At 50.2% G+C, this 19,736-nt stretch overlaps 8 protein-coding genes across 8 annotated transcripts; 4 read left to right on the top strand and 4 right to left on the bottom strand.

Moving 5' to 3' along the window:
* Positions 1 to 2,725: 2,725 nt before the first annotated feature.
* On the top strand, positions 2,726 to 4,205 carry ASPVEDRAFT_459071 (putative mitochondrial dicarboxylate carrier protein). The gene is made up of 4 exons (XM_040813420.1): positions 2,726 to 2,787; positions 2,923 to 2,952; positions 3,067 to 3,995; positions 4,067 to 4,205. Exons 3-4 carry the CDS (start codon positions 3,097 to 3,099, stop codon positions 4,113 to 4,115), a joined length of 948 nt encoding a protein of 315 aa, XP_040664205.1. The 5' UTR covers positions 2,726 to 2,787; positions 2,923 to 2,952; positions 3,067 to 3,096; the 3' UTR covers positions 4,116 to 4,205.
* Positions 4,206 to 5,005: 800 nt separating this feature from the next.
* On the bottom strand, positions 5,006 to 7,011 carry ASPVEDRAFT_185879 (SUMO ligase MMS21). The gene is made up of 2 exons (XM_040808962.1): positions 6,072 to 7,011; positions 5,006 to 6,007 (listed from the first exon to the last, which is right to left on the bottom strand). Exons 1-2 carry the CDS (start codon positions 6,839 to 6,841, stop codon positions 5,239 to 5,241), a joined length of 1,539 nt encoding a protein of 512 aa, XP_040664204.1. The 5' UTR covers positions 6,842 to 7,011; the 3' UTR covers positions 5,006 to 5,238.
* A 303-nt stretch (positions 7,012 to 7,314) lies between these two features.
* Positions 7,315 to 9,049, bottom strand: abd1 (mRNA (guanine-N7)-methyltransferase; the record flags this gene model as incomplete). Its single annotated transcript, XM_040806301.1, has 3 exons — positions 7,315 to 7,349; positions 7,397 to 7,563; positions 7,617 to 9,049. 3 exons carry the CDS (start codon positions 9,047 to 9,049, stop codon positions 7,315 to 7,317), a joined length of 1,635 nt encoding a protein of 544 aa, XP_040664203.1.
* A 2,197-nt stretch (positions 9,050 to 11,246) lies between these two features.
* ASPVEDRAFT_147658 (uncharacterized protein) lies at positions 11,247 to 12,628 on the bottom strand. Its single transcript, XM_040808136.1, has 3 exons — positions 12,076 to 12,628; positions 11,677 to 12,029; positions 11,247 to 11,607 (listed from the first exon to the last, which is right to left on the bottom strand). The coding sequence occupies exons 1-3, from the start codon at positions 12,403 to 12,405 to the stop codon at positions 11,280 to 11,282; spliced, it is 1,011 nt and encodes a 336-aa protein (XP_040664202.1). The 5' UTR covers positions 12,406 to 12,628; the 3' UTR covers positions 11,247 to 11,279.
* Positions 12,629 to 13,007: 379 nt separating this feature from the next.
* On the top strand, positions 13,008 to 13,885 carry pyr4 (meroterpenoid cyclase pyr4; the record flags this gene model as incomplete). The annotated part of the gene is made up of 2 exons (XM_040816011.1): positions 13,008 to 13,528; positions 13,590 to 13,885. 2 exons carry the CDS (start codon positions 13,008 to 13,010, stop codon positions 13,798 to 13,800), a joined length of 732 nt encoding a protein of 243 aa, XP_040664201.1. The 3' UTR covers positions 13,801 to 13,885.
* A 368-nt stretch (positions 13,886 to 14,253) lies between these two features.
* Positions 14,254 to 15,893, top strand: ASPVEDRAFT_80085 (FAD-dependent oxidoreductase; the record flags this gene model as incomplete). Its single annotated transcript, XM_040816812.1, has 4 exons — positions 14,254 to 14,546; positions 14,625 to 14,896; positions 14,981 to 15,351; positions 15,420 to 15,893. 4 exons carry the CDS (start codon positions 14,254 to 14,256, stop codon positions 15,891 to 15,893), a joined length of 1,410 nt encoding a protein of 469 aa, XP_040664200.1.
* A 198-nt stretch (positions 15,894 to 16,091) lies between these two features.
* ASPVEDRAFT_80084 (uncharacterized protein) lies at positions 16,092 to 17,547 on the bottom strand (the record flags this gene model as incomplete). The annotated part of the gene is made up of 3 exons (XM_040816811.1): positions 16,092 to 16,852; positions 16,909 to 16,992; positions 17,043 to 17,547. The coding sequence occupies 3 exons, from the start codon at positions 17,545 to 17,547 to the stop codon at positions 16,092 to 16,094; spliced, it is 1,350 nt and encodes a 449-aa protein (XP_040664199.1).
* A 314-nt stretch (positions 17,548 to 17,861) lies between these two features.
* Positions 17,862 to 19,721, top strand: cox15 (cytochrome c oxidase assembly protein cox15). The gene is made up of 2 exons (XM_040808590.1): positions 17,862 to 18,351; positions 18,411 to 19,721. The coding sequence occupies exons 1-2, from the start codon at positions 17,978 to 17,980 to the stop codon at positions 19,522 to 19,524; spliced, it is 1,488 nt and encodes a 495-aa protein (XP_040664198.1). The 5' UTR covers positions 17,862 to 17,977; the 3' UTR covers positions 19,525 to 19,721.
* Positions 19,722 to 19,736: the final 15 nt, after the last annotated feature.

Here is a 19,736-nt window from a genome sequence, read left to right as displayed (position 1 = left end):
AATTTTCCGGACCATGTAGCGATGAGAATACCATAACCCCAAAGAAGAATTTAAGGCGCCAAAGGTGGTGGGCGAGGGGAAAAACAGTCGGAATGTAACTGGACCCTAACCAACCCCCCAAACCTGGGAGTCTTGCTGACTTGGCCCGGAGCACATGGTAAAAAGGTATCGTGGTGTTTGTTGTCAAGTGGGGTGAAACAAGCATAAAATGACCGTCCCATCGTTCCTTTCGACCACGGACTAGGTAAATGGAATACCTGAGAAAGGAGCAATTTCGTATCCCACAGAGAGTGCAATAGATGGTTGAACTCAGAGAAAGGTTTACAGTGCCGTCCAATTTATAGGAGAGAGGGAGGACTACACTCCTCCGTTACTTTACTCTTCAGGGCGACATCATATTCACCGAAAGCACAAACGGTACTAGTGCACTTCACATCCTAAGAGCTTAAGACTGGTCAAGTCTCAGACCAACAGGGCAGGACTTTAGATTCTCCGGAGGGATACTAATCCCAAAACATTTATACTCTATTTACCCAAATAGCAAAACCTGGTTGCTTGGTTGTCTTGCTACTGACGGTGAAGATATCAATGAATACATACTACGGCGGTGTGGCTTGACCACCTGCATTTGTAGGCTACTTCTACAAAGGTATTAGTGACTACAAGTAGGAGGAAGCACACCGACACCTGCCGAGCTCCCGTCCGGTCTCTCGTCCTCTTCCGTTGGGGTTCCCGGGCTCGTCCCGAATGTATTTGATGGCATTGGTATCTGGCCTGTGAATTGTTGTGTTGGTGGTGCAGTCGACTCCGATATCCTATGCCGCGGTGGATTGCGTGTTTGCCGGGGAGTAAAGCCGCGGCCGGCGGCACTCATTTCGCATTGCCATACCCTACCTTTTTTGTTGGGATGTGGGGGGGGATGGAACTCAGTTCCATACTTATGCCATGATGCGATAGTTAGCCTACTACAATCCACAGACCTTCACTATCTCAACCCACCCCACCATGAGGTCCCGCTGGTCTATCCGTACCCCGGAGAATAACTCCCCCGGCAGGCCCATGACGGGTCTCGCTGATGGAACGTGGTTAGGGTATCCGTGTTTTCCGTGTTGATGAACCTTCGAGGCCCGAGGGTAACCCCTTTTGTATTCTGATCGTTGTTTTGATATCATGTAAGTGCCGATTCCGCCGACCATCGGAGACGGAGCACTGTTGTCCATGAGATAGGGATACGAACTGGGATGGGATGAATATCGGATGAACCGATGAATTAATTAGAGATGTAGTATCTCGTGGCAAGGTATATGTCCGTGCCGAACATGGGGGATGGGGTCATTTACAGCGCCTTGGTATTTGCTGCCATACTTTGCGTCCATCGAGGCTATGTATAGATAGATGCCTGCACCATAAATCGACAAGCAGCCTAGCCTTGGCCACCCACTCCAGGCGCAATATGACCGATACATATCGGCCGTTCGGTCGAGAGAAGCAGCATCCGAATGACGGAGGAATGCTGCCCAGAACACGGAGCTCTGGTGGGGATGGAGGAACGGAAGATTGCCCAGGGACGGGGGAAGGGACAGCGGGAGCTAAGAGGAATAACCGATCTGGACCGCCATGGGGCTGGAAGACGGTACTCCGAGAGAGACTAATCAGGAGTAAGATAATTCTCAGCGCTACAGCAAGGTAGAGCGGGATCAGCTTCCTGGATCTATCCTCGGGTAGTCGGACTGGCGGCACGGTAACCGGTATACATCCGTCGTTTGGAACATACTGCCAGATTATACAGAAGATAATTGTGCTTGATGTTGATAACTGAAGGCAGGAGATCAATGCAACAACTGTATCACAGTTCGACAGCTTGAATAACACGTATTTTGATACGGTTGATGTGGTGCCCGAGGGATCGGGAAAGAGCGACGGCTGACGGCCTGACGGTTTCCCGCGTGTTCGACCCGCCCTAATGTGGCTAGTGCGGTATCCACAGCAGGACTGCTGGTATAATACCAGTATTATCATGCCGTAAATTACCATGCAATGACGTCGACGATGAAGACATAGAGACATCAAAAGATGCGAATAATACAAGTCATTGACTCGAGTGCTGAATTTAAATAATTAATTGGCAGTACTTACTGAAGTGGCAGAGGAAGCCAGGAGGGCACTACTGCTTCGAAAAAGAAATACAGGGCTAATGCAAGCCGACAGCTTGGACAGCATCCCCCGCATCCCCATCTGCTGCCAAAATCCTCATCCACATTTCTTGTATAACGTATAACGCCGATAGTAGGGGCCAGTGGGTACTTTCTAGCGAGGATCGCAGTATCCGAGCTAGCAAAATCAAGTATAGACCGAAAGCAATAGTATGGGAATTAGTATTAGCAGAAAAGATAAATAATACTGTCTGGGCTACTTATACTGGACTATACCCCGTGCGCATCCCGGAAACCAGCTTCGGTTCTTTCGAACAAATCATCAAAAAGATTCCATTATAAAACGCCTTCGGAAGATTCTCTACTTCGCTTTGACTAGGCGCACTTTTGTCCTTGCTGATTTGAAAGCGTCCACTGTGATTGATAGGCCTTTGCTCTCCTCCCCGCATCTAATCCTCGTCAATCATCTGACAAGAGTTCTTCAACCTTGGAACAACTCCTCATCTCCTCCGTTTTATCTTCTTGTCCTCCGCCTCTCCTCTTTTACTCCTCATTTCCGATTCATCGTTCACAGGGCAGTTCCTGGTCGCTCGAATCTTGTCTCCCGGCTCCCTCCTAGCTATAAAGTATCGAGGTATACTCCCGTCCTTCCCCTCTCGCCTCCTCTCCTCAACGTCATTTCCGTCACACGAGCCACTCTTTCCCTCAGTTCATAAAGTGTCACCAACAATTGCCATCTGCAGTCTACTAACGGCTTTGCTCCCGTCAGCTCCCGCTTTCCCTTCGCTATATATCATCGGTCAGTGGATCCTTTTTTTGTTCTTCACTGCTCTTCCAACAGAACACACCACCTTCGTTTTCTTTCACTACTATTCCATCGCTTATCTTAATACAAGTAGCTAATTTCCCTCAGACCTGGTGCGAAACCTGCCTTCTCACCAACATGGCGGCCTCCACTACTAAAGAATCGACGCAACCAGCCGTCGATTTCTTGCATCAACCCTATACTCGTGCAGCTCTTCCCTTCATTAATGGCGGGTTGGCTGGTATGACGGCCACCGCCGCCATTCAGCCCATTGATATGATCAAGGTGCGCCTGCAACTCGCTGGCGAGGGTGTGCGCACTGGACCTCGTCCTTCGGCCTTTGGTGTTGCGCGTGACATTATCGCTTCCGGAAAGGTTCTTGACCTTTACACTGGTCTATCAGCCGGCCTCCTGCGCCAAGCTGTCTATACCACTGCCCGCTTGGGCTTCTTCGACACATTCATTACAACTCTCAACAAGAAGGCTGAGGCAGCTAACCGAAAAGTGACTTTCGCAGAGCGCGCCGGTGCAGGCCTGACAGCCGGTGGCGTTGCCGCTATGATTGGTAACCCGGCCGATCTGGCACTCGTAAGAATGCAGTCAGATGGCCTGAAGCCTCCCGAGGCGCGAGCTAATTATCGCTCTGTCATTGATGCGCTGGGGCGCATTTCCAAAGCCGAAGGCGTAACTGCCCTATGGGCCGGCGCCCTACCAACCGTCGTGCGTGCCATGTCTCTTAACCTCGGTCAATTGGCTTTTTTTGCCGAGTCCAAGTCCCAATTGAAGGCTCGGACAAGTCTTTCAGTTCAGAACCAGACGTTTGCCGCTTCTGCGATCGCTGGTTTCTTTGCTAGTTTCCTCTCGCTCCCATTTGATTTTGTCAAAACTCGTCTGCAAAAACAACAGAAAGACCCGAAGACGGGGCAACTGCCATACAGGGGCATGCTTGATTGTGCTCGCAAAGTTGTTCAAGAAGAAGGTTGGCTGAGGTTCTATCGCGGCTTCGGCACATACTATGTGCGGATCGCACCCCATGCGTTAGTCTCCCCACTCCGTGCATACTTTGTTTTTCCCGTTGCTTATTGCTGACCCACTGCTCCACTTTTAGTATGGTTACGCTTATTGTCGCCGACTACCTTAACCTCCTCACCAAATAAATGAATAAATGCGGCCAAAGAAATCTTCGTGGAACTGGCCTTCAACTAGCCAGGACACATGCTTTTTCTGCGATACCATTTACGGCGTGTCTCACTTAAGTTTAAGAGGGAACTTTGTCATTCCCGTATTTTTACAGCGAACTTTCGGTCTTTATCGAACCTTTATCGAACAGTCCCTAGATGGGACATCAGCGTCAGAACGCGTACGAGTCGTTACAGCTGGACTCAACCAGATGGACCCGTTTCAATGGGGTTTTAGAAGAATATGACCGGTCAATTACTTGTCCACCTCTCCCGCAGCAGCACAGTGATTTGAGCCTCACGAAGCGACTTTCCGGAGCCGCGAATAATCGCTCAAGGTCGAAAAGTCTCCTTCCTTGTTACTGAATACCCCTACTTCTTCTATCATTTGGGTTCGGTGTAATGGCTGAGCGTCTTCTAATAAGTGTCCGTTTCCATGTTTTGAAGGAAGTGCGAGGATCAGTCTGCTGGGATGACTGCGCTTATCTACTTTTGTCTGCCTTCATCAACTGTTTGATTCCTGTCTTACGCATTTAACTATACCCACAAAGAGCAAAGACTCTATAAACACACCTATCCATGATAAGTCGTGTTTGTACTTGCGGGATGTATGTAATGGTAGTTGAGACCAAAATGAAGAAACCGCAGGCCTAGCGATGCTAAGCACTGATCATAAACATGGCATCTTGGAACGTAAAAGTGTTGCTTTAGACCGAAATGCCGATCAAGGAATATACAAAGAAGCGCTGTTAACTTAAGTAGCTTACTAGGCCTGGTGATAAGTATGGATGTACCCGAAACTTAAAGTTTCATAGCACTTGCTTTCTCCTCCCTGATACTAAAAGCTTAAAGATAGCACCTTCCTCAGGCCTCGGACTACGATGTGCACCTTCCCATAATACATATACCTCCGTGGAGACTGGCAGGAGCGATGGACAAGCGGGTTCGGATGGGGCAGGAGCGACCCCGGGCCAGGATCCGGCCCTTCCTTCCTGGGAACCTGAAGATGGGCCGAGGCAGATACATAGATATGGATGATAGAGATAAGCGAGTTTTATCGATTAGTACGAGGGAGATCTATATACAACCCATGGTAGTCGTACTACTCGTCGTCGTCTCCAACATCTTCATCTTCGTCCACTCCTGAATCCTGCGTCTCACTTTCACGGTCCTCAGTCTCAGTGACACCACGCGACACCGCCCTCTCCTGCTTGATTCGGACCTGGTCAACGTCCATTGTATCCCCACGGCCATTGCTACCATCGTCACTACCATCGTCATCACTACCAACAGTAATCCCGCTCTGTCGAAGCTTTCGTCTATCTGAAGGACCTAGTTCGTCCTCTTCCTCCTCGCGCTCCCGCCTCAGGGCTATTTCGGCCCGACGCACGCGGCGTACTAGGACAGGGTCATCGCGGAGGTCATTATTCGTTAGAACCTCTGAACAGACTGGGCATTTCACGGCGCGGATTCTGCGGCCTCCGCGGGCGGAAGTGGATGATTGAGATGGGGCGGTCATGGGGCTCTGGCTGATCATTGATGTTATGGCCTCGCGTTCGAAGCTGTGAGGGCATTTGGTGCTGGTGACAGGATCGCGGAAGGGGAGGAGGGTGAGTGGGCATTTGAGTGAGATACGTTCGCGTTCAATGGCGAGGTCGTCGGAGTCTGCACTTGTGGAAGAGCCGGCGCGAGTACGTTGTTGCCGGGTGTTTCGCGAAGGCGCGGCGGTGGGTGATCTTGCAGAGGCGTTGGTGTCTTCTAGGTGGGCGAACCAGGTTGAGGGGTGTGGGAGTGGAGGAATGGCATCGTCGGGGTGTTTGGAGTCGTGGATGATGCGGTAGAAGCCTTTGTAGTCGTTGTTTTCGGAGTAGCTGTTCATGCAGACTTGTCAGCGTACGGTATCTTGGGTATGTGAGTAGGTATCTGGAGACGAACCGCTCTGTCAATGACAGGTTTTCCCACTTTGCTTGTTCCTCATCCATTCTCTCTGCAAGCTTCCGTCTCAACGAAATTTCCTCCCGATCCACCTCCGGCTCAGGTGTAGCCTCATACAAGCCCCCCTCATCACCATCCTCTCCCTCTTCTTCCTCATCAGCACCACGCCTCGTCCGCCGCCGCTGCCTCTGCCTTCGATTGCCCGTATTCACATTCGCATCAACCTCATTCTGCAACGCTCCCAGAATCTCCTCCAACCCATAAACCCTAGTCTCCGAATCGATCGCCCGCCGCATACTAGCATCCAACCTTCCCGTAAGAGCCTCAATACGCTCCTCAAGCCCCTTCAACCGCAATGTCTCCTCCGACGCCGCACTCCCATCATCCAAATTCCCTTCCCCTCCTTCCCCGTCTCCAGCCTCTGTCATAGACCGATCCACACCCCGCTCCCTCTCCCTCTCCCTTCGCTTCCTCGCCTTCTCCCTTGCATCCGTCAACTTCTCATTAATCTCGCCCGCCGAGTCTGTGAGCTTCGTCTCAACATGCTGGAGATGCGTCTTGAGTTGCCGCAGCCCCTGCGCGCGCAAAAGAACTAGTAGTGCCTGCTGGCCTGATTCGTTGAGATGTGCGATGGGCGGTTCGTACGTGGGGAGCGGGGGTGTTCCTGCGCGGCGGGGGCTGCCTGCTTCTGTCCCTCCGCGGGCCCGATCTCGGTCTCTGTGTCTTGAGCTGGATGACGGCCCGCGCGAGGGGCCTGGCGTGGAGAGCATCTTTTTTTGCCCGTCGATTTGTTGTTTCTATTCCGTGTTCGGGGGGAGGTTCGGGCGGATGTTGTGGTACTTAGGACTGCGGATGTGCCTTCGCGCTTGAATCTTTGTAGTTACAATGGTTGAGCAGCGTTGGCGAGGCGGCTTTATTTGTGGATAGAAAGTGGTCGATGCGGGTTTCTTTATGAATTGCTGCTTGTCTGGGGCGCGACGCGATAGCGCTAGTCCTGTTCGGGCGGAATTCTTAATTTATGACTGCTTTAGGTATTTTGATGCCTGGAATATGAGGCGTAGTATGTATTTCTCGGCAGCTAAAGTAGTCTACGGGCTTTTTCAACAACGTACAGGATTTGGAAGGTTAAAAAATGTAATATGTTTTTCTCAAATTTCAGCTAAATGGTTGTGGGTTATGGTGGAACCACCGTACAGCCAAACAATGACAGTAATATACAGGCTTGAAAAGTGAAGCAATGTCTCTAGACTTTGTAGAAGCAGAATGCATGGTAGAAGCCTATCCAGTCAGCATATGAATGACCAGTTATCGAGGAAGATACTTACTTGCTGCTTCCTGCTCTTCCTCTGTCATCAGAAGATTGCCAGTGGCTCTATCACGAACTCCCATCCGCTCACTCAGCGGTCCAAGCTCCGAGTCATCCTTTTCGTCCCGCCACACGTCGAGGAACGGCTTTCGATATTGAAGCTCGAGATTGTAGTCCTCAGTCAATCTGCAGAGTGGCGGATTAGAGATGGTAGTATCAATAGTAACACAGGCACTTACGCTCGAAAGGCTTCCCACGGCACAACATACTCGGGGATCTCCTCGACGGCTTCTTCCATGAAGTAACTGTACTTCCACCCAAAAGGAGGTCGAAAAATTCCATCTTCAGGAGTAGCACCAGGGAAACGGACGCGGTAGATGGAGTTTCCCCACTCTGCTCTGTTATCATCGTCTTCAACTTCTCCATCTTCGGGCTCTGCATCTTCCTTCTTCTTGGAGGCCTCACGCTCCTTCCGCTTTTCATGGTATTTGGCGACTTGTGTACTGATGACATCCGAATTCGGGCACACTCCGAGGAAACGGCCACCCTTCTTCAGACAGCCAGCTACATTGCGTAGCATTTGCCTTGTCTTTTCCTCGCTCTCAAAGGCATAGTGAATCGCGAACATAGATGCGACGACATCGAATCCACCGCCGCCCCATCGCGAGCTCATCAAGGAACCCCCAGGTCCGACGTTATCTTCGATCCCGACTTGCTGCACAATTGGGATATCACTCAACGGTTCGCCGAAGCAATCTTTGGTTGCAAATTCCCCATGGAAAAGGGGTCCACGACGGTTACGGGGTCCACGCCCAGTTCTCATGGAGCCGTAACGGTCACGCGCTTGCGAGATAGAGATATCAGCAGGGTCGAGGCCAACATATAGATCAATAGGCTGAGGCGCTAGCTGCCATTTACCCAAATCTCCGCCTTTACCACAGCCCAAGTCAATCACCAACAGCCGTTTCTCATCAGTGGGCGGCGGCGCTGCATCATTAGCCCAATCCTTGGTGTCGAGAGCCCGAGCAGCAAACTCCTCATCGGGTGAGAATTTCTGAATAAGGCTGCTTTTGACCCAATTGTTGAAGCTACGCAAGCCCTTGATCTTGCTCTCAGTTTTCCGCCATTCTCTGCCACGCTGGGGCACAGCGTTGTAATGTTGTCGAACAATATCTGTCACGCCTCGGCCCTGAGAGTAACGCATAGCATCATCTTCTCGAGCACGCTCCTGTTCTTCTTGTCGCCTGCGAACGGTTTCGGGGTCCATGAGGCCCCGGCGCGCACCACCACCAGGCCGTTTCCGCTGTCGTGCCTGCGCTTCGGGGGTAGGTGAACGACGAGGAGGTAGAGTGGGTGATGGCGATCGATTTGCGTGTTCATTTCGAGGTGCTGCGCGCGAATTTTCATCTGCGTCGCGTCGCGAATATGCGGACGGCGCAGCTCGACCGGGGTTTCGCAGCTTCTGGTGTCGTTCTTGAACTCGCTTGCGTTTAGGGCCAGTCCGTTCTGCTGCGGCTTGTGATTTGTCCTCTCCCTCTACCACTTTTCTTTTCTTGTCGATAGGCGAGCCATTGTAGTCGTTGGTTGTTGCACCGGAGGTGCCGCCAGCTTCAGATTTCTCCGCTAGGGTGTCAACAGGCCTAGAGCCTTCCAAGCTAGAGGGTGAGTCCATGGCCTCAGTGACAGGGCGTGCTTTGGATTTCTCTTCTGGGCGAGGTGGTTGTCGATCAATTTCGTGCTCTTTGGATTGTATCTCTGGTCTTTCGGGTGGTAAGGCGGGTAGCTGAGGTTGGTCCGAGGGAGAAGTGGAGGCCAAGTTTTGTAGCTCCGGTCCTTGTGTTAAGTGGGGATCATTGGGAAGCTATGTAAGACGCCCAGATCGGTAGATTAGTGAAATTATCCAATAAAGTGGCAACCGAGCTGGAAATGACAGATCAAGTAACAGAATTTTTGCTTCTTGGGGAAGTTTTGGCTTCATCGCGTTTTGAGGCAATTCTCATAGAAACTGAAAACACTTCATCACCGGCGAGTGTATCACGGACAGGACAGCGCAACGTACCGAGGAGATGTCATTCAAGTGGTCGTTAACCAAAGGATGCTGGGTTTTCTGCGGAGGATGAAGAGACGGCTGCTGGACGTGATGGCCGTCCCAGCTGTCCCGTGCGGCGTCATACATGGCGCCTCCACTCACTCGGCGCTCCGGCTGGTTTTCATCTGCCATGGTGGACGAAAGCCCATGACTTGCCAAACCACACGAAGTCGAAGTCGCGAGACGATGCAATAGATGACCAGAGACCAAGAAATCTGCAGAGAACGCGATGACTGGGCAAGGTTGGGTTCGTTGGTTGAGCTTGGGGATCAACCATGTTTCCCCTTGCCGCATCCGGAAGTCGATCAGCCTACACTCTTTTCTGTCTGTTTGTCGAGGTCCGTACTGTCTACACTTCTACGCTATTATGAGATACACCCCTGACGGTACATAGGCAACAAATGCCTTCTTTTACTATTCGTTCGCGTATTGGATGGACCTGGTGTTGCAGAACGCGCACCCGAGGTTATGTCCTCACTTTCCCTGAATATTATCTGACAACATGGAACACCAGATATGAAACATTTCAGTGGAATAGTGCACCACTAAGAATATAAACCACAGGAAACCTAGGTTCGGAGTCTGTGACGACCGTCGTTTGAGCTGTCCCGGCAGTTTGATGGATATGAGGATGACCACATCCAAACTAGCACTGAGGCAGACGGCTCTTGGTGTTGGCGATAAAAATCCCCCACAAGGGAATCTACATGCCTTTCTAATCAGAGCACTTCAAACGCCATAAGATTTGTACCCAGTGAGATTACCGAACCTTGAGAAGGCATTAGGAATGAACTTCTGAAAGATTTTGCTGTTAACGAAGTGTCGACAGACGGTTTAGGATAAACAGACAAGAGAGGGGCTCGGCGAGTGGAAACGACTGCTGAATAGGATGAGAGTCTCCAGGGTAATTGGCACAGATTGCCTACAGAAGAATCCCAGCCAGCCATGCAGAGGTCAACACACTATCGACGAGCACGGGTATGTCTCACAATGCAGTGAGATTTCGTATGGTGTTGTCCCCTTGGAAGGGCATGGAATTGAATATATCCACGATATCTGGAATCTAGATTCAGCAAGGCGCCAACAGTACTGCCAGCGTATTCGACGTCGGGCTTCCTATCAGCTGCCTTAGTAAGTGTCTTCGGGGACTTCGGGGACGTAAGCCCAGCGCGCAATCATCGTGGGTAATACCACTGAAGACCCGAAGACGCTCAGATGCCGCAGGGTGTGGAACTGGGTCCAGGGGCAGGTTGGCGCCTGCATTGCTGGGTAGACTTGCATTACGAAGTTGTACCATTGTGAAATCCACTGTGAGCTATGAAGTATGCAAAGAAACGTACTCGGTAGCACAACAATGTACGTGATGTTGGGACTGTTAACAAGACGTGACTGGGTACCTAGACGAGGCTCGAGAGGATTCTCGACGATTCTCGAGGTCATTGCTGGGCCTGGTGTACGCGCATCCGAGAATCTTGCGGAACCTCCCTGGGATCCAGAAATCTGGTCATGCTATGGTCTCCCGGGGGTGTAAGTAAAATGGTTACATTAAGCGTTGGTAAATTCAGCACTGAGAGGATACTGCAGTTAGCGCTGACAAAAAGCTGCGCTGGAATAGCCTATATTTCCCTAGATAATAAAGCAACCGGGACCTCTAGAAGGAATGCAAAGTGACGAGAAACAAAGCTACTCCTTTATGCCGTTTTCCTGCTCTATAAAAAAGACACACAACATACACAAATGGTATCAGACATAGTTGTTGAAACTGTCAAAATATAGAATGGGCACATGCCTAGGCGTCAAGGACTGGACACAATCACTTCTTCTGGCTCTTTAAGTTCATTTTCTCGTCACGGCCCCAAATGGCGAGCCAGTCCTGAACAGAGGCGCTAGAAAACTTGAGCTCAGTAAAACAGGCGTTCCGCACACTTTCGCTCTGTATCACCTCGAGTGCTTTGCGTAAGTTCCGAGGTGACCCCGATTCCAGAGCTCTGGCAACCCACTCTCCCCCGGGAGCCTCTAGTGCAACAATGATAGGGAACGAAAATTCGTGATTCCGAAGGTCTTCTGCAACGGATCCCTTTGTTTTTGCGTATTCTGAGGAATAAACGTTCTTGAAGTCGTTCTGCAGTTGTGAGCACCACCTGCAGGAAGAAAAGCATCATTAGCTCTGACTTTCAAGTAAACATAGGGCTCAATTCGGGTGGCCGTACGCGAGAGTGGTCAGCGTTTTGTCTGCAGATTTATCCTCCAATACCAATTGACCCATGAGGCGGAACAGAGCACCTGTCTTCAACGAAGCCATTTCTCTATATGCTGCCATTCGTTCTTCGGCTCCGTTGGGTAGGCTACTAAGTCCGTCACGGCGCCAGATGAGAGAGAGATCCTGGCCGTGCAGGATGTCTTCCAGGTTCTGCATCAAAAATGGCGCAAGACTTGGCCATTGTTTTACTGTCTCGTTTAGGACCTGTGTCACCTGGTAGTATGCCCTGTTTGCTGTTTCCGATGGCCCGTAGACTCGATGTGCTGCTGGTTTGCCTTTCCGAAAATCGCTGTTATCGGATATCTAGTTGTGTTAGTAGAGTTATGCGGGACTGGAGGGAACGGCCTACATCATCTACCATCATAAGGCATAGATGAATAGTGTCCATAACTTCAAGAATCCACTTATACTTCTTTGGGTTTGTATCTTTGAGACTGGGTGAGAGCTTATGAATGAAAGGAGCCCAATGATACTTCCCATAGATCTGGCGTATATAACTGTACGGGCACTCGAATGAAGTTATATCTTGTGGTTGTTTTGGCCCAATCATCATGGCCTTCTTCGAGGACGGCCATATGGGAGGCAGTCGATCTAGGAGCATGTAAAATACAACAGGGAATATGCCAGCGGTGAATGCCAGAGGAATAGGCATCAAATGAAGATTTTGTAGTCCAGACATGATAGATACCCTGTAGATGCTGTCAAGTCCGAATAGCGATGAGCCAGAAAGAACTGCATCGTGGACTGACAGGCCACGGAATGTCACTTGCTATATATGCCTCCAAAGTTGACAACCCAAGTGACCTGGGTTTGGAATAGTTGCCGACGTGTATGTCGGAACACTGCTCGGGGGGGTTACACTGCTCGTCAGTACCATCGTGGTTGTTTTGACATATGATGAGATGACTATACCCGGCTAAATACCAAGCCCAGCATTAAAATGCCGAGAGCCACCGGGAACCGACATAGCAATTGTTGTTGACCATAAAGGGACTGTGGCAGCTCGGAGTTCGGGTTCATCGCTGACCAGGTAGTTCGGCGTCTAACGGCACACTTACCTACCCTTGTTCGCTAGAAGGCGTGTAACACAATACTCAAGCGAAGCAAATGCACAAATCCAAAGCAAAAAGAAAGACATAAAATAAAATAGCACTTCAGCTTTGCATACGTCTCATTGCATCAGTTCCTATATAAGGATCCTTCGAACGAACCAGGACTGCACCTACCATCCAGTCTAGAACACCTACCTTGGCAATAAGAATAACCGCTATTCCAATCAATATGGATGGTTTCAGTACACATATCCAGCCGCCCCCTGAGTACATCAGCGTCAAATGGATATCTGATATTTTTGTACTCGGCATGGGACTTGGATGGGGCAGCCACTATGCTGTGATGACCTATGTCTCTATCAAAGACCGGACATATTGCTTGAATATCATGGCTCTCTGTGCTGACTTTGCATGGGAAGTTGTGTATGGTTTTGTTTATCCATCTAATGACTGGGCCGAGAGGGTCGTGATTTTCGTGGCACTGCTTGTCAACATCTTTGTGATGTATGCCGCCATCCGCGCGACTCCGAACGAGTGGCAGCATTCTCCTCTAATTATGCAAAATTCCCTGCTGGTATTTGTGGCCACGACAGCGCTATGGCTGGCCGGCATGCTTTCCATGGCTGCTCAACTAGGACCAGCTCGCGCCTATAGCTTTGGTGCTATTCTATGTCAGATGCTGATCAGTGTCGGCCAAGTCTGCCAGCTGTTGAGTCGAAACAATACGCGCGGAGCATCGTACACGCTTTGGTATGTTGTTCTAGCGCCTGATATTTACTAAGGCTCGCTGCTAAGAGCGCAAGAAAAACAGGTTAACACGGTTTCTCGGGTCGATATCAACAATAGTATTCGTCGCCCTTCGATATTTTTACTGGCCGGAGGCTTTCGCCTGGATAGCTGGGCCATTTGTTTTGTGGACAGTGGTAGTGTTTTTTGCTTCTGAACTCAGCTACGGCTACTGCCTCTATCGTATCAAGCGTCAGGAAATGGATTCGGGCAAATTCCAGTATAAGAGGAAGTGAAAGGTGGCTGGGGCTTGTTTGTGTGTGTTCCCATGCGGCGTCCGGAGGGTACTCTCGAACCCTGAAATCCCCCTCACGGGAGTCGAGAATCGCTAAAAGTCAGTGCTTGAAAGCAAGCATGTCAGAATATAATATCTTTGAGTCGTACTCCGTACAGTGTGCTACCTACACTGGTACGTGTAACAAGGGGCCCAGGCCCTCAATAGCCTTGCGAGTATGGCCGGCATAGACTGCTGATGAAACTTGAACAAACCCCGCTAGATAACAATTTCCCGGACTTAGGAGTTTTCTTCATCTATGCCCGGACATCCTCGAAGGTTACCCGGTCAGGCAAACAGGTATAGACTGCATCGCGGATTTGTTGATTTATGTTAACGTCGGGTGCTGGACTTCACCATTGGACTCAACATCAGTATATGCGAAGTTTGAGAAGACGTCAAAAGGTTAACAGCCATGGAGGGTTCGAAGTTCCGGGTTATAATTGTCGGGGGCTCAGTGACAGGCCTTGTGCTTGCCCACTGTCTCAACCGCGCGGGTATAGACCACCTCATCCTCGAGAAAGGGAGCGAGGTAGCGCCAGATATCGGTGCATCAATCGGTATCATGCCTAATGGAGCCCGAATCCTGGAACAACTCGGGTTCTATGAGAAAATCGAGCGATGCATTGAGCCAATGAGTACATCCCATATTACATTTCCAGACGGCCTTGCTCTCGAAAGCCGGTATCCACAAGACATTCATGAGAGGTAATTTTAAACTAGTCCTAGGCTAGAAGTCTTTTGGTTGCCACATTCTATTGATACTTATGCTTCCTTTTTCATTAGGTTTGGGTACTCAGTTGCGTTTTTAGCGAGGACAGAGTTCCTCAGAATCGCGTACGAATCATATCCAGAGAAGACGAAGGTTATTACTGGAAAAAGGGTGACCGAAGTAAAACATTGCCAGGGAGGAATCTGCGCAGTTACAGATGATGGCAGTGTGTACCAGGGAAGCCTCGTTGTAGGCGCTGATGGTGTTCACAGTCGGATCAGATCTGAGATGTGGCGGATGGCCAATAAAGACGCACTTGAGTCTATATCAGATAAAGAAAAGAAGAGTCAGTATCCAGAGCACAGATGCCTATAGTGTCCGAGAGCCAGGTTTTCAAACGAGCACTCGACTAACCGAATGATATCGCTAGGTATGACTGTGGAGTATGCGTGTGTTTTCGGAATCTCATCGGGGATAAAGTGTCTTGGGGATGGAGAACAGGTCAACGCATTCCTAGATGGGGCCGCAGTTTTGATGATACAGGGTAAGGGTGATCGTACCTTCTGGTTTCTTTTCAAAAAGCTCGACCAGAAGTACGTCTATCCGGATGCCCCCCGGTTTTCAATGGATGATGCGGAGAAACTCTGTAGCGAAATGAAAGACGTGCGGCTCTACCAAGAACTCTGCGTTGGCGATCTCTGGAGAAATAGGGAAATTGCTGCAATGACTGCAGTGGAAGAGGGGCTGTTCAAGACTTGGTTTTATGACCGGATGGTGTTGCTGGGGGATAGCATCCACAAGGTAAGTCAATCCTTCTTACCAGGTCACGGGGTGTGTTGTTTGCCAAAGCCAACAACGATTGCCACCAGATGGCACCGAACTTCGGCCAGGGAGCAAACTGTGCCATTGAAGACGCCGCCGCTCTTGCCTCGTTACTCCAAACATTACTTCGTGGCAACCCGACTCAGCAACCCTCGCTCGTGCAAATCCGGAATACGCTCCAGGCGTACCAGGATAAACGATACCCTCGTGTCCGGGGCATATATGATGATTCGTGGACCGTATGCCGCATCCATTCCCGGGATGGTCTTCTGAATAAACTGGTCGGTCGATATTACACTCAATGGAACACGAGTTTACCAGCCAATATCGCCTCGAAAGTCTTCGCGGGTGGAGAGACCCTCAGCTTCCTGCCAGTACCGGTACGCTCAGGTCGAGGCTGGCAAAGTCGTAGTAGAAGCGGGAAATATGGGGTTTGGTCATATACAGTCTTGTTCGTGTTCATTGCTATCTTGGCGCAGGGGTTTATTTCGTTCTCGGATGAACTTCTTTTTCTAAAGTGAATGAACGGCCGTCTGTCAAATGAATTTATTATAAGAGGTATCAGGGAAACGGTCAGCCAATGCATTAAATCTCAATACGCCTGTAAATGAAGTCCGATGATGATATATAGATAACAAAGGCCATATACACCGCCTGAACGCCGCGCTTGCAAATGGAACCTCGGACTTAAAGCATGCAGTGCTGGAAAAAATCATCGTTTATTGGGCGGCCGGCTTTCTTTTAGGGGATTTGACGTTCAACACCTGTCTCATTCGTCGAATCTTTGCCCACCACTCTCGGTCTTTAGCTTTCTTAGCAGCGTCATTTGGTTCGTCTATTTCGGGTTCATCCATGGAAGGCGCCTCTGACCCAGCGCGGCTACCTATCGGGGTACTTGATCGAGTTTGTCGTAAGTGCTTCACTTTGAGTGCTTGTGCCAAAAGTTCCCATCCACTGCGCAAGCCCTCCGCTTTCTCAGAAGGTTTTCCCGTACCGCTCTGAGCTTTACCGTTAATCCATGGGCAGTAATCCATGTGCTCGTTGGCTGCATCTAATGGATCATGAGAAGAAGCATCTTCGGTCGCCTTTGGCTTGTACATCCAAAACCCGAGGCGTCGGAAGCAGGCACTGCAGCCAGCCATATTTGCTGCCCCTTCAATAGAATCCCAGCCCAAAAAGGCTAGAATAAAGGCTGGCTCGTTGATTGGGGAGTCGCGTTGAACCGAACGCTCGGATGCCGGCTCTTGGCTGTTTTCCGAACCGGGTTGGTTGTCCTCCGCGAGTTCTTTGTGTTCTGCAGAGGACTGGAATGCTCCGGCTGGCAGGATTGATATTATATCCTGAGAATTGAAGCTTTCCGGTACTTGTATAGATTCAGGGCCGGGTAGCTGGTCGGCCATTTTAAGTAAATGTGAATAGCGTGTTTGGAAATTTGAGATTGCAATATCAGGATTCGTTAGCGGTAGTCGATGGATAGTAGCTTAGTACAATCAGTAAGCTGGATATTTAGTGGTCCCTTCGGATAGTAAAACAAACCATCACAGCCCTTGTTCCGCCACGGGCAATTCTCCCCATGCCCTTGAGCCATAAGTCCTATGTATTCCTGTACAAGTTTGGTACCTACTCCCAATTAGAACCAGAAATTTGTAGGGCCGCATTGAGCCACTCACGGACGTCCTTTCTTTCTTGTATTTTATCCACGTCGTAGCCATCGAGCTCGTCAAGTTCGTCGGGAATCTTAACAACGACGGAGCCCCCGCAGCCACTCACACATGTAACACGGGCAACATCCGTACATATCCAGCCCCGTTTAGCCCATTCCACCTCATTTACCGCGGCGGGTTTGGGTGACCATCGGTCTACCCGTCGAAACGTCTCCAATCGCTCTAGAAAACGCTCGCGGTCCCAAGGAACAAAACTAGGTCGAGACAGCGAGGATTCGGAAGAAGCGCGCGAGGAAGGTCGCGCAATTTTGAGGACGTCTTTCCGCACAGAATTAAGAATGTTATCATTGCGGGTGCCTATACGGGCCCGTTTCGTAGCCGGGGCATGTTCAAGAGCTGTCGCAGTCGCGGAGCGGGCAGTTTGGTTCGGGGTCTCCGTGTTCAAAGGTTTCGTGAGGGATTCAAGTACTCGGTGGAATTTGCGCTTCTTTGTCTCAACCGCATAAGACATTTCTGAGGTGATTTCAGAAAAAGCGTGGTGTTGGCATGCGTGAGAGTTGAAAGTTCGTTGTCTGTTGCGGCGCTTTGAGAAGTGAGCTGGAGAGGCTAAGCCGAAATTGGATAGCTTCTGCCTGAGGTATCAACTGCTGGTGAATCAAGGCCATTTTGCTGGCTCTCATTTCTTGCGCTGTTGGTTCAGTTTATCCGTATCGATTGAGAGGCCTTTAACTAGTCTTATTACGACAATATTATCTTCGCTTATAACGCCTGAAACCATGAGGATCGTATGATTGCTTCACAATCTCCAGACAACAAATTGTGATGCTTTGATTGGCTCCGAGCTGCCTTGGCCTCAGGCTCCGAATGTCCGCCGCATTCTCCGATCGCGACATTCGATAATTTTCCCCTCGACAACTCGAGTTCCCATCGTTGTCGCAATCATGGCATCTCTGGGGAATTCAGTCCTTCTATTCCGACGGCTTGCGCCGCGATTGTCCAAAGAATTGTTTACCTGCCGACAGTGCCTTGTTCGGACCCAAAACTATGGCACCAGGACGACCCTCCGTACACCCTCCGTTCCCTTCGCTCGGAACACCGGCAGCCTCAATGCGGCGTCTCTGAGAAGCAAGGCAAGGAAGGCATTTGCGCGATGTGCTTCTGATTCCGCTGCCGTAAATGGTGCGAAACCAGAGACGTCAAAGTCGAGTTTCCCTGGTATTAGCGACAAGACCGTGGCATATTGGTTACTCGGAAGCGCGGCAAGTGTCTTTGGTATCGTGGTTTTCGGAGGCCTTACTAGGTTAACGGAGTCTGGGTATGTCACAATTATATATGCTGTTCTATACAATATTTCCCTTGCTGACCAAGACATAGATTGAGCATTACGGAATGGCGCCCTGTTACCGGTTCTCTTCCTCCTATGAACGCCGAAGACTGGGAATCCGAGTTCGCGAAATACCGTGCTTCACCCGAATTTCAGCTCTTGAACCCAACGATGACACTCTCCGAATTTAAGTCTATCTACTATATGGAATGGATCCACCGTATCTGGGGCCGATTTGTCGGGCTCTCGTTCGTTTTGCCGGCTATCTACTTTGTTGCTCGGAAGAAGGTCAGCAAGCCCATGGCATTACGGCTGGCCGGTATTTCAGGCTTGATCGGATTCCAAGGGTTTATCGGTTGGTGGATGGTCAAGTCAGGGCTCAAGGACGACCTCTTTGCTCCGGGAAGTACGCCTCGTGTTAGTCAGTACCGCTTGACAGCGCACCTGGGGGCCGCGTTTGTCTGCTATGTTGCAATGCTTTGGAACGGTCTCGCTATTTTGCGGTCTCATCGTCTTCTGTCTGACCCCGATGCTGGAATCAAATTGCTGGAATCACTCAAAGATCCTAAGCTTAAGCTTTTCCGTCGATCTGTTGCCGGTTTGGCCCTCCTTGTTTTTGTCACTGCCATGTCGGGTGGTCTTGTTGCAGGCCTAGACGCCGGGCTTATCTATAACGAATTCCCTTACATGGGTAACGGATTTGCGCCTCCATCTTCGGAACTGTTTGATGAAAAATACTCGCGACACGAGGACCGCTCAGACTTGTGGTGGAGGAACATCCTAGAGAACCCCTCTCTCGTTCAACTAGACCACCGTATCCTGGCTATGACAACATTCACCTCTATTATGGCTCTTTGGGCGTACACACGCAGATCACCCAACATGGAGCGTTTCCTACCGCCAGCTGCCAAAAAGGCTGTACACGGTGTTGTCGGCTTTGCCTGCTTGCAGGTCGGACTTGGTCTAACGACTCTACTGTACCTCGTTCCTCTTCCTCTAGCCTCAGCCCACCAGGCCGGAAGCTTGTTCCTTCTGACCTGGGTTCTCGTCCTTGGTAGCCGTGTCTGGCACCCATCGCGGACCGCCAAACTACTGCAAATGGCAGCTAAGGCGCGTGGCCATGCGGCGTCAAATGCCGCCCGCCACATTCCTCCCAGACTGTAAACAAAAGATTATTTGTGCACTGTTGCGATACAGGGCATCAGGTCAAATATCCTTCCTGTATCATCATGAAACTCTCTACTTATATATTCTTGTATATTACTGCCGTTATTGGCTACCATAGATTGGTCATTATATTGAAAGATTACCTAATTATTCAACTCTTGACTTTCCTTACCACATATCTACCCACTCAGAGCAATAGCTATTTGGCA

This window comes from Aspergillus versicolor, assembly GCF_001890125.1.
Source record: "Aspergillus versicolor CBS 583.65 unplaced genomic scaffold ASPVEscaffold_2, whole genome shotgun sequence".
In the NCBI taxonomy this organism is placed as follows: Eukaryota; Fungi; Ascomycota; class Eurotiomycetes; order Eurotiales; family Aspergillaceae; genus Aspergillus; species Aspergillus versicolor.
This window is presented reverse-complemented; position numbering and strand designations above follow the sequence as displayed.

Excerpts from the sequence above, each read along its gene's own strand:
- cox15 (XM_040808590.1), top strand. The coding sequence starts at position 17,978 with ATGGCATCTCTGGGGAATTCAGTCCTTCTATTCCGACGGCTTGCGCCG. Across the intron at positions 18,352-18,410 it reads ACTAGGTTAACGGAGTCTGG|ATTGAGCATTACGGAATGGC; the intron begins GTATGTCACAAT and ends ACCAAGACATAG.
- ASPVEDRAFT_459071 (XM_040813420.1), top strand. The coding sequence starts at position 3,097 with ATGGCGGCCTCCACTACTAAAGAATCGACGCAACCAGCCGTCGATTTC. Across the intron at positions 3,996-4,066 it reads GTGCGGATCGCACCCCATGC|TATGGTTACGCTTATTGTCG; the intron begins GTTAGTCTCCCC and ends CTCCACTTTTAG.
- ASPVEDRAFT_185879 (XM_040808962.1), bottom strand. The coding sequence starts at position 6,841 with ATGCTCTCCACGCCAGGCCCCTCGCGCGGGCCGTCATCCAGCTCAAGA. Across the intron at positions 6,008-6,071 it reads AACCTGTCATTGACAGAGCG|CTACTCCGAAAACAACGACT; the intron begins GTTCGTCTCCAG and ends CTGCATGAACAG.
- ASPVEDRAFT_147658 (XM_040808136.1), bottom strand. The coding sequence starts at position 12,405 with ATGTCTGGACTACAAAATCTTCATTTGATGCCTATTCCTCTGGCATTC. Across the intron at positions 12,030-12,075 it reads GCCTTATGATGGTAGATGAT|ATATCCGATAACAGCGATTT; the intron begins GTAGGCCGTTCC and ends TAACACAACTAG. Across the intron at positions 11,608-11,676 it reads AAAACGCTGACCACTCTCGC|GTGGTGCTCACAACTGCAGA; the intron begins GTACGGCCACCC and ends TTCTTCCTGCAG.